The sequence below is a fragment of the Mycena indigotica genome, assembly GCF_014461135.1.
Source record: "Mycena indigotica strain 171206Taipei chromosome Unknown Mind.scaff0005, whole genome shotgun sequence".
Classification (NCBI taxonomy): domain Eukaryota; kingdom Fungi; phylum Basidiomycota; class Agaricomycetes; order Agaricales; family Mycenaceae; genus Mycena; species Mycena indigotica.
This window is the reverse complement of record NW_023503004.1, coordinates 1,089,137-1,101,212: the sequence shown is the minus strand read 5'-3', so window position 1 is coordinate 1,101,212 and position 12,076 is coordinate 1,089,137. Positions and strand designations below refer to the sequence as shown.

At 49.1% G+C, this 12,076-nt stretch overlaps 1 protein-coding gene across 1 annotated transcript; it reads right to left on the bottom strand.

The window, feature by feature from the left end:
- Window positions 1-9,357: 9,357 nt before the first annotated feature.
- Window positions 9,358-11,031, bottom strand: MIND_00571300 (Fe2OG dioxygenase domain-containing protein; the record flags this gene model as incomplete). Its single annotated transcript, XM_037362478.1, has 3 exons — window positions 10,823-11,031; window positions 10,504-10,772; window positions 9,358-10,454 (listed from the first exon to the last, which is right to left on the bottom strand). Exons 1-3 carry the CDS (start codon window positions 10,975-10,977, stop codon window positions 9,358-9,360), a joined length of 1,521 nt encoding a protein of 506 aa, XP_037220399.1. The 5' UTR covers window positions 10,978-11,031.
- Between the last annotated feature and the right edge of the window lie 1,045 nt (window positions 11,032-12,076).

The window sequence follows — 12,076 nt, the reverse complement described above, 5'->3', positions numbered from 1 at the left end:
ATTTTCTTGACATGTTTTCTGCACTTATTGGTAGGTACACCAAGTTTGAATGTCACCATTGATATACCATACACCGCCAACATATCTCCAGCTGTGTCATAGCTGGAAATGACATGATGGACACATGTCACCTCCAGCTGGTTCCATATCAGCGCCACATGGTCTCCATGTTTGGACGCAAATGGGTCCATGCTGGGTCCAGAGGGTCTGGGTGCCAGCTGGACATCCGGGCAGCCACACCATAATATATTTTATAGAGTACAGACAGTAGGGCGGAGAGTATAAATGCAGAACAATTGTTTTATTGCAGCAAGTAAATATGAATACAGGTTATTTACAGGTACTACTGACAACAAATGTTGCTATCGTTGAGCGCAGCACCAGACGGCCCACCCTGTGGCTCGCTGGCGTCCGCAGGGCCCACCTTCACGTTCACGACATTGTTGTCGCAGGAGGTCGGCGGGGAGGGGCTGTAAGAAACCCCGGCGAGGGCCGCAGGGCCACACGCGGAGGACGAGCGGTGGGCGGAGGCCAAGCGCGCGTGAGTGTTTGTCACCCTGCTTGCGCCGCGTAGCCGCAGCGCGCATAGCCTCCGGATCGGACAGCTGGCGGCGCTCGGGCGGCGGAACGGAGGTTGTGGGCGGGGTTGAAGGATTGCGGGAGGTGGAGAGGGCAGGGCAGTTCGCACGGGTGGGGGCTGGGAAGGTTAGTTAGGCATGGTATGGGGTGGGGACGATGACACACCTAGTCGTGTCGCGCGAAGCTAGCGGCCAGCGGGTGTTAACAACGACCATCAAAACACTGAAAAAAGTTGAGTGGAAATGGGCGGTGAGCGGCATGACATACAGAGTGCATCCCCCAACACCGTTTCCTGCACCAGCGCCCATCGCGGAGCCCCTTGCTCACCTTCTTGGGGAGAAGGTGGATCATGTATCGCGGGAGTCACAGGGAAAAGGCTGTAAGGTTCTGGTCAGTGACTATGGATAGATTAGAGACCACCACTCACCAGCAGGACAGGCCCAAGTTGCGGTCGTTGGCGGGGTTGGAGGTAAGGGGGAAGGAAGAGAAGAGTCTGTGTGTTACCTCGTGTGACCGCCACACAATTTCATATGGAGCCGGATCAAATAATTCCCTGGGCGCCTCTGGGCGCTCGATCGATTGATCCCAACCGTCAGCCCTCGACAAGAGTCGCGTTCTGCCGGCCCTAAAGTGATCTTGATATGTTGAGTATCCCAGGGACCATTATATTTGTAACTACCTTTGTATAGAGCTATTTTGTTCATATATCCAGAAAATGGTCAAATTTGCAATGAAATTGTTTTCTTACTTTAATTATGATATTTTATTTATTTTCTATGTAGCCTTCCACAACATTTGTTAGGGTGACAAACCTATATGGCAAGAGTGCTGAAATATATATATACATACCATCTGGATTCCAGCTGGAATTTCCAGCTGTGCAAACCTGCTGGAAATCAGATGGAAGCCACCTGAAGCCAGATGGGTGATTATCTGGAAACCAGCTGGAATGTCCAGCTAGATCACATCTGTGGGCACTTTGGTGGTGTAGAGCTTTATGTTTATTAAGTGGGACTTGAATAATTTCAGTCTAAATTCATTGATACAATGGATGTTTTAACCATTATTAATGTGTATTCCACTGAGTAACAAATAATAAACAAACAAAACCAAATAATTTGAAGCTATGATCATTCAAGGCATTAGAGAGGTAACTTTTGATATCTTGATATTTCTAGTCTACTCACACTAGCTTATCTTGATAGTTTTCCATTAGGCTAACTGAGTTCAGTCCATTTCCTTTGCAGTGATAAGTTTCAAATATACTTATAATATGAACTTGAAGTCCAACTTTGGAAATTACCTGATTGGACTGTTATATTAGTGCTATCTGATAATGAAGATAAGTACTACTATATGATACTTTTCAGAATTCATTGTGGAATTTATTGGTATTCATCAATCTTATAGAACTTGAGAAAAATAGGCAGTAATTAACCCAATTTTAAAAAGTATTGGTAGACATGTATTGGAACCAGAATTAACCAAATTGTAGAACCCTGTACCATACTATGCCTATTAAAATTCCTGATATGGAAATCTTCATCTGTTGTTTGTAACCTTGAACTTTTGTACAAAATATCTTGAATTTTTCAGGGTTAGAAGGATGATCAATTGTATACAACACTTTATTTAATTTGAGCTAGAATTAAGTAAGATATAAGATGCACAAAATAAACTCTTCTTTTCATTTCTTTAGTTCACTTTCATGAAGAATGAAATCAGCAATACTCTAGTGTCCTTTAGCTTCAATTCTTTGTCTAGAAGAATTGTTGAAATCAAATTTCTTTAAATGCTATAAGGAATATTTGGCAATACTTTTAATTTGAAACCACCATAAACCAAACCCTAAACAATTATATTTGGATTGGTAAATATCTTGTAGTGCGCCAGGTGATGCTTAACAAGTAAACTAGTTGGTATCACACCAACCCTGCTAGGGCAGAAAGCAAGGTCATTGGCTACGGTGCATGCGCCGGAGACCTCTACCGGAGACCTCTAGTACTTAGTGCATTGTCTGGTATTACTCTTATATTAAGCAGATGTCGTGTGAATGTATGCACATGTTTGGCATCAGCTTTAGCAATTCATTTACTCCACATTTCCACTTTTGGGTTCACTGCTGTTGAAACCTGATTTGGTAAGAAAAGCTGTAAAGAGTCTAATTGGGACACAAAGCTGTAAAACCATGAAAAACCAAGATTGTGCACCAAGTACCATAAACAAGTCTAATCTAAGGTTATTTGCGATATTATTCTTAACTGTAACATTAGTATGTAGGGTATGTAGACCTTGAGATTTCATAAACTCATAAATGAAATTGGTACATTCAATTTTCAAAAGCTGTGAAGCAACATTTAAAGCTGGGGCGTAGCCCCAGCCTGTCTAGTTATAGTAGTATCAGGCCTCTTGGTTTACCTTAATGAATAAGAGGCTAAAAATGCTTTTACTTAATTCTTGAAGCTGAATTCCTTCTTCGCTTAAATAGCACATGTTACATATCACACAAAGCTCTGGGTTAAATACCACAGTAACATCAGGAAAAAAAGGGAACTGATTACCGGTGCATGTAATCTATAATATGTAAATATAATTATATAAAGCCTCAAAATGCATGTAAACTGCCAACTGTATTATAAATAACAATATGTGCTTATACACCATCTCCATGTCTATAAGTATACGGCAAGGCTTATAAGATGTAAGTAAAAGCCTTGTGCAAGAAGAGAATGCTTATTGAGGTTTATAGTTATTTATCAGCATATATACATTAGGAAAAAGAAAAGAAAACAACTAGATAATGCTACACCAATATCCACCCAGGTTCTATAGCACTCATAGCTAAGTAAGTAATGATATATCTACAGTGGTAACTGGTTCATGAATAGAAATATTATACATTTTCAAGCAGACTACCTTGCAATAATACTTATGAGGATAGTCAGGGAATGAACAGAATATTGAAAATATGATGGTCACATGTGTGACTCGCCGCGAATATTCCAGCACATTCCATTCATTGCTGACTGATTAAGAAACAAGTAGAATATTCTAGATATAAATGTACTCAGTATATAAGCACAATGCAGTCTTAGCGGAAGGGCAGTGTTTCCCCTAACGCATAGATCCCTCACTGGATTGCGATTCAATTGTGATTGCAAACAGAATCTGCGCTTCTTTTGATCCCATCACCGCCGGATCAATCGCTTACTTCAACACAGAATAGCTAATAATAACAATTGGCTGCAAAAGTAGGACTCTTATGGAGTTAAACCAGCAACCTTACAAAAGCAAGACAATAATTTACAATAAAACCATTGAACTAAGCAATAGTAGCAGAAGATAAAGGTCATAGGCATATACCCTGGTTCTGGCTTGTATTTTATAGGTATTCTTATTGTCTCACTGTTATATATAGAGTAAACAGGTCCCAGAACAAATGAGCATATATAGTCTGGATATTTTATATTATTTTTCATCTCTTTATACTATACTTGGAATACTTGCCTATTGTTAGGGGACCCCGCTTTGGCCTCCTTCGGACTGTCCGAGCGTATCCGAGGTGCATCCAACCAGCGCCCCTCGGATGCTCCAACCCATCCCGACCATTGTCTATGGCCTCCTTCGCCTGCACAATCACTGATCCATCAAGACCCTCTCACAGAGACTCAGAGTAGGACAGTGAGTCTGACTAGGATCCAACGAGAAGAAACTCTAAGGGTCTTCCTGCTAGGTGGCTGACTATATACTGCTTGTCCGTAGCTGCCACTGTCGGGCACAGAAGGCCTGGGCGGCATCGCAGGCGAGGTCCCAGGGCGACTGTCGGGAGGGCATTGATAGATCGGTGATTGTGTGGGCGAGATGGAGGGCCGGACCCAAGTTGGAACCGGAGTCAGACTGGAATCGGAATCGTCTCAAAGGGGCCGAAAGGGAGGTTCCCCTGACAGTTTTGAATTGCCAAGATACTCTGACATTGCTTACAAAAATCTCAATTTATATGATTTCCTTATTAGGGATCTTTTGGCACTAGAGGCACTATAAAACTTATGAAATATATCTTTTTGGGATATGAAAAGAGCAAACCCGCTGTAATATATGAAAATTCATATAGTATTTGAAGTGCAATCTATAACATTCACCCTTGTTAACCACCCCTTATTCAACAACACTGTCTGAAAATATCCTCTCAAATATATAACAAGCACACCAAAAGGTGATCCTTTAATAAGTTTTCAGTCCTGATCAAAGGTTTTCTGCAAATTATGATACCAAATGGTCTTTTCACAAGATATATTCATTGATAACTAATTCCATACTCAGAGAATTTTTTCAATATTGTGTACAAGGCCTACAGGTTGGTGTAAGATTGGTTAATATCAAGTTTCACCAAATCCATATTGTTGGTAACCAATAGTATCCTTAATTTCCCATCTAAGTATCTGGGTTCCTGAACCATGCAACTTGACATTGATGTGGAACAAGGTTCCCTTGAGTATCACTGTGCTCAATAATGGTGCTTGTTTCAGCCAGAGCTGCCATAAATTGACAGGATCCTCCAGTCTCTTTCCAACATCTGTTAGCTCCCTTTTGGCATCTTGGCATGACTTCCAGTCAAGGTCAAAATAAATGGCAAGATCAATGAGCGTGGGTGGCAATAGGCTAGGCAGTGCCTGCATGAGTCCCATTGCCTCTTGGTCAACAACTATCTGTTGTTCCACTACTGGGATACACTGGAAGGTATCTGCCAGAGTATAAAGATCTCCCATCCACTGTGTTACTTTGAAGGTGAGCCTCCTAAGACATAGGAAATGCTTCAGCAGTGCAGAGAGATGGAGGTGTATATCACAGTCAGTGGGGGTCCTAATCACAAAATCCAGGTCTAGTGTCATGATTGTTGAAGGGATGGTTTCTGGGGCAAATGAAGAAAATGTTTCATCCATATCTGTGAGCGTGCCAAGATTATAATCATGATCAGATCCAGTCAGGCTGAGATGAACTAGTGGGGTCTTTTGAAAAAAGACCTGCAGGCCCAGGTGATTTGTGTGGAGTGTTGTGAGCAGAGGAAAGGGGATCCAAGATGGAGAGGTAGCTCTGTCTGAAGCAAGAGCTAGATCATCACCATTCGTTATTTGCGTCACATCTAGAAGAGTGACAGCAGGAAACCATGTTGTAAGCAGGAGTAAGTTGGGTGCAATGTTTTTCCAGTCAGTTTGTAAGGTAAGGCTCTTGACCTGAGGAAACAACAGCTGCTTAACTGGGAAGGTGATACTGCCACATAGGGTTACTGCTGTCAAGGACAGTGGGCTGGAGAAAGCAAGCCAAGCCCCAACATCTGTGTTGGTTATGCCTAAGGTCCTGAGAGAGAGTTGGTTGCCATGAGCTTTAGCTTCTGCAGCCAGTGAACAGTGCCGTATGTTGCAAGCCTGCAGCATTGAAACAGAAGCTAGGGCACTAAGAGACACCTGTGTGACTGGGATGGAGTGGGCTGAAAATGAGTTTAGGCTGGGGAATGTGCTTGTAGTGATTAATGAGAAGAGCATGTCAACCAGCTCATGTGTGTTTCTATCTGGAGAAAATCTGTCCCATTCATCTCTAGTATACCAGATATAGTCGGGGCCACCATCAGAGTCAGGATAGGAGTCGACTTTGCGGACCACGATCTGGCGCACATGTGGCGCAATTGCAGGCGATGCAAAGAACTCCAGTTTCTTGACAAGTGCTTCCTTTTCTGCTGGTGGTGGGATGCAAAGCTGGTAGCCGCCATATTGGTGCATTGTGCCTATCGCGACATATGGTGTGAAGTGGAGTGTGGCATAGAGCAGTAGGCGCGCAAGGCGGCTGAGTGCGTGACAGCTCAGCGCGAGGTGGAGCAATGTTGCATGAGGAACATGATGAAGAACTTCGAGTATTAACTCGTCAGCAAGAGTGAGGAGCATCGAATCCGCAAGATGTAATGATGTTGAGACGCTTATAACTTTGCAGATGTCAGGGAAACACAACGGCGCCCAGTCCCGTGGTAGAGATCCATGATCCAGATGGCCCGATAGAATCGGAAGGCTTATCATGATGTTGCCATTTTCACATCCGCAATAATTACACTTGAAAGTACAGTTAGAGTTCAAGCTAGATCTAAACCCACGACTTCACATCTGACAGTCTCCACCGGGAAGAAGCCGATGATATGAAAACGGAACTACGCGGCAGATTGTGTGACTTTTGAGGCGTTGGGGCGGTAACCGTCGAAATCGCCGGCACATCGGAGGTGTGTCTGCGGTAGTGCCTTCGCATATTGCTGTTGACGTTGAAGGAGCGGCCACAGCCCGGATGCGGACAGGGGTATGCTATCGATGTGTGAGTCGTCGCGGACAATCTGTCGGGATATGGAGAAGACTCACGCGTCGCACCAGTGTGTGTGTTCATGTGTATGCGCAAACTGCTTGGGCGGTTGAAACGCTTGCGGCAGCGTAGACAGACGTGCCGCCGGCAATTGAGAGCGGCGCTAGCTTCCGCATCCGAGCTGCCCGAGCCTGATTCAGACTGCCAGCCCCGCTGGTCTACGCTGTTGTCCGAACCAGCGGGCGATGGTGGGCGGAAACGGAAAGAAGTGGACTTGTCCGCTGGGCAGGGTGGATAGTAACCTTTAGAGAGGTCGAAAGGCAGAAGCAACGGCTTGGGCAATTCAAGTTGTAGGCGTCGATGAACACGGGGAAGGTCGAGGAGATAGTCAGGAAAGAGTTCGTGTATGCCGGGAAGCACGATGTTGCGCATGTCGGCGCTTGAATGTGGGTGGTATATGAGGGAAGCGATTGTGGGCTTGTGCGTATTAATACTGCAGCGGCGCTCAGGCGCCGTCAATTCCCCCCGGAAACTACTCAAGCGAGACCAGCTGAGCCGCGGCAAGATGAGAACGGATCGGCAGACCGTCAATCGAAGAGAGGGTGGGAGAGTGAGAGTGAAATGCATTGCGACAGCCGTTTATGTCAGCCGTTTATACCAATTCTGTTGAGACGTTGTGCAAGAGGAGCGCAGCCGGCAAAGAATAGCGCACGTACCTTCCCGGGGTATCCGTAGAGACGATACGGGCAACACGGCGGCATACCCGCTGAGAGTCGCCTGCCCGTTTCTCCGTAAGTGAATGCTGATCGGGATTCGGTTCGTGAGACCTGCTGACCATTTCAATGAGCAGTTCTTATCGGTGTGAATCCAGCCGAGATGGCAGAGCGGATCCCTATATCGTCTTCTGCGTACCAGACCGCGGGAAACACCAGCCAGATTGCCGAGGTGGTTGGAACTTGGAACTCGCTTTATAGAATAGGTGAGGAGGGAGTCAACTGCCAGAGAATAACTCGCGGGAGTGAGCAGTGAGCACTGAATGAGGGAGATGATCAAGATGTTCCGGCAGAAGTTTAGTCGACGGGGAGCAGCCAAACGACTACAAAGAGTGCAGCATCATAGGTGCATCGATCGGCAGACGTCACCCTGAAAGGTGTTGGCCCGCGAGAGAACCAGAAGAAGGTGACGATTGTGGATAATCTGCGGGCCTTGAAAAGACTGGCGAAGCTGTTGAAGATGCGTCCGCTTGGCCCAGCGTCGGGTCGACGGATGGGCATAATCGTCGATGTGGTGGGGAAGAAGAAAATTTTTGACGTGCCGAGTCAGTCGGTAACGTGTGATGTCGCCAAGGCATTCATCAATCGTCACGTCTGTGACTCTCCCACACTCAACCGTCATCATGTCGACAGCCACGTTTTTACGGACGATGTGCCGGACGAGTTGTGGCTCGAAGTCGCCTCCCATCTCCGCTGGAAGCACCTATCGGCCCTCTTCCAGACAAACCGGCGCCTCAGTCAACTCACCCGCCCATTGCTCTTCACCGACCTCACGTTTTCGCGCACATATTGCTCGTCGTCAACCGCACTGCTCCCTGTGCCTTCGCGGCCGGCGCCCGACCATGGACGGCAACGGGTCGACTTCCTCTCGGATGCTGTCGCGCCGCTCGTTCGCTCTTGGCGTGTCGTCAAGCGGGTTCTCGCCCCGGAGCAGCTGGCAACGCAGATGCCCGTCGGTCCGGGGTTCGTTCTGCCCACCGAGGAAGAGCTTCGTGTCGTCTCAGCACGCCTGGTTGAACGCATTGGATGACAGGACCTCTTAATCGCTGATGAAATTCTCTTCTCAGCCGCGATCGCGGCGATCCACGGCCTGCCGCGCCTGGAGCAGCTTGACAGAGACGGCTGCCATCTATATGACGATGCTCTTGATCTTTCCCCGCCTTAGACCTGTGCTCCGCTCTCCTACATCCACTTACCGTCCCTCCTCTCTCCCAACCCAAAGAAGGAGCGGCTCTGAAGCTCGTTCTTCAATAACAGATGCCTGCACACTTTGTCTTTGAACACCACCCTCGCGTTTTGGCGACAAGAACTTGAAGCGCAATATGTGCCTGTCTTCGCATATACCACGAAGCTCACACTGCTGTATGACAAGGAAAAACCACCAGCGCGCATGGCTGTAATTGAGGGCAGGTCACGCAGCAGTAGCGGACACGGGCATGGACACTGGCATGGTCATGAGGGCGAGGAGGATGATCTGTTGCCCATGTATTCGGCGGTGGAGCGGTATTGACTCAATACCGCTTTGAGTCGCAGCTGTGTCAAATCGTGAGTGGCAGCTGTATACTTAAATAGGTCAAATACAACACTGAACACTGAACAGGACATTTCCTCCAATATTGGATGGAATATATATTGTGAACGTAGAATTCTACGATAAGTATTATGAAAGTCACTCTGTGTCCTCATCTTCGTCCTCATCTTCCTCATCTTCATCCATCGTATCTTCCTCCTCGTCATCTCCCCCGTCCTCCTCAACATCGCTCTCCGACGGCTTAACCTCCTCCCGCGGCGTGCCCTTCTTTCCCAGCGGCGGCACCACCACGAACAGCACCGCATCGCCATAGATATACGCGATCGTCGCCTGATTTCCGGTCGCCATATAGCGGGACGGCGTCTCGTTGTGCTTCTTCCGGGGCGTGACCCACTGGCAGTCGACCGGCTCGCCCCCGCCCTCTGCGTCGTCGTCATTTTCATCGTCCATGTCCTCATCATCGTCCGAGCGAGGGGAAAGCCTCCCCGGCTGCCCCTGCTCGTCCTGGGGCACCAGCACCCGCCCGCGCCGCTTCATCGCATGAGTCAGACTGCTGAACTCCGTGTCGAGCCACTCGAGCTCCATCTCGCTCTCCGCCATCACCTGCCTCGGCTTCCTCTTTTTCCAGCTGTACTCCTTCGTGTCGTACACAAGGCGCACGAAGCTGCTGAGCCCCGCCCGGCTTGCAGCCGACCGCACGCGCGCGTCGTTGCCCTTCAGGACGTCGCGCAGATACGCGTGAGAACCTGTGTTCAACTCGTCGCCCGCGTTGTCATTGGTGTCTGCCGCGCCCGCCTCGGTAAGCGCCGGGTACTGGTGGCTGAGTCCGAACGCGAGCAGCCCGCCCGCGCGCATGAACTTGGCCTCCGCGACGAGCGCCCGCAGCGCCGTCTCCAGCGCCTGTTCCGGGGCGGGCACGATCCGGCTGCCAGGTGTATAGCCTGCGCGAGTGCGCTTTCGGACGAATAAGTTGTAGGTCAGTGTGACGCGGTGGCCCGTAAGAACAGGCTCGACAGCATGCACAACATCGCTGTAAAACGCCACGTACGCGACGGAAGGTGTGGAGGGGGAGTGGCCCGCGAGGAGCGCGCTCGAGTCGAAGTGGCCCGTGTGCGCGCCGTGAGAGAGGGTGAGGGCGCCGCCCGTGTGGGGAGAAGGGAGCACGACCACGAGCGAGCCGATCATCGTTTCGCTCCGCGGCGTGTCCTTGTGGTCTTTGAAGAACGACCCAGCCCCTATGTGGCTCTATGAATGCCGGGATATAGTGATAAACTTGTCGCGCACCATACACGTTCAGCTTGTACATCTCTGCCACCAGCACGGCGTCCTCCGTGTCCGCATCCCGCCCGTCCAGCAGATATGGACTGACGGCCTCCAGGATCCCGCTGGCGGTGACATCCAGCCGCGCCGCAAATCTGTTGACGTCCAGCTTGCCCGCCTTGCGGTAGCTCTCGTCGAGCACGTCCGCCGGCCCCAGCCCGAACGACGCCGGGGCACACGCAGCCGCCAACTTCGCGACGTCGCCCTCCGCAGCGGTGCAAAAGTCGATGAGGCTGTGCGCCCAAGATATTCAACGTGGAGGACAGGCAAGCAAGGGACCCACCGCGCCTCGCCCGACTCCCCGCCAGTGTGGTAGTACACCCCCAGATCATCTCCGCCGACCAGGTGCACGCCGGCCGTGTACGGCAGCGTCGCGCTGAGCTCGAGCGCGCTCGAGAGGACGCGCAGGTGCTCGCTTGCGCTCCAGGTGCCGGGCATCGTCCGCGTAGCTCGCAGGGGGAGGAATCGTCCTCGTAGTGGGGGGAAGAGAAGCGGCGGATGGTCGCGAAGCAAAGGGCGCCCGGGGTGATGATCGGTTGATCTCGATCGGCGCTTCCGGTGGGCATGACGACACCCAGCTCCGCGGCCGGCCAATAGGCCCCTAAGTAGGATTAATTTATGATAAATAGTGGATAAAAAAATGCATATTTTGACAACTTGGAACAATAATAAATGAAACTCGAGGAAAATAGGCTTGATTTGTACACCACCAATTGGCCCCTAGCTGGTGTGCAGCCGGCCTTTCCAGCTGGCACTGGCTGACATGACACCTGGCAGCAGCCGTCTGCCATGAGAATGCTAGCTGGACGATCCGGAGGCCTGAGAACCTCCCGGAACACCGAGCGCTGGATGTCAATCAGATGATTGACAGTTCCGCGCGGTATCAGCGCTCATATATGCCGTTGCCAGGAACAGCCAGCAACGCACTTCTCTCTTTTCCCCCCCAAGTCCAAACACTTTTCAAGCCCTCCTCAAGCCTCAAATGCCTTCAAGCAACCACAAGCACTGTTAATCAAGCACTCTGTCAAGTCCTTGCCTATTCTCAAGTCCTCAAATCACCCCTTCAAGATTTTCAAGCCTTTTTCTGTCCTGTTCCCCCCCCTCTCCCTCCCTTAGCCACTCCCTCCTCCCCTTCCGTAGTCCTGTTATTAGTATGATGTATCTCTGTATATACAATACATTTTATGTTTTCTTTTCTATCTGTGAGTGCTACAAAAATCCGATTTTTTTTTGCTATGGTAGGCAATCATTCCCTGATAGCCGGCCGGAACTGGCCCCAAGCTGGGTCCATTTGCGACAAGAGCTGGATTCCAGCTGATGATGTGGTGGCAGGCAGCTGTCACTGATGCCTGCGACACATGTGATCGGCAGCTTCTCAGCAGCTGTCATCCCATTGGTGGTGTAAACAATGAGGGCATATATTTATGGCGGTCAAAGTGGGGAAGTATTAAATTTCCACACACTTTGTAAAAATTTCACTTTACCGCAACATTTTAAGCAAAACACCATTTTCTGCAACTTTATTCTCTAAACTTGA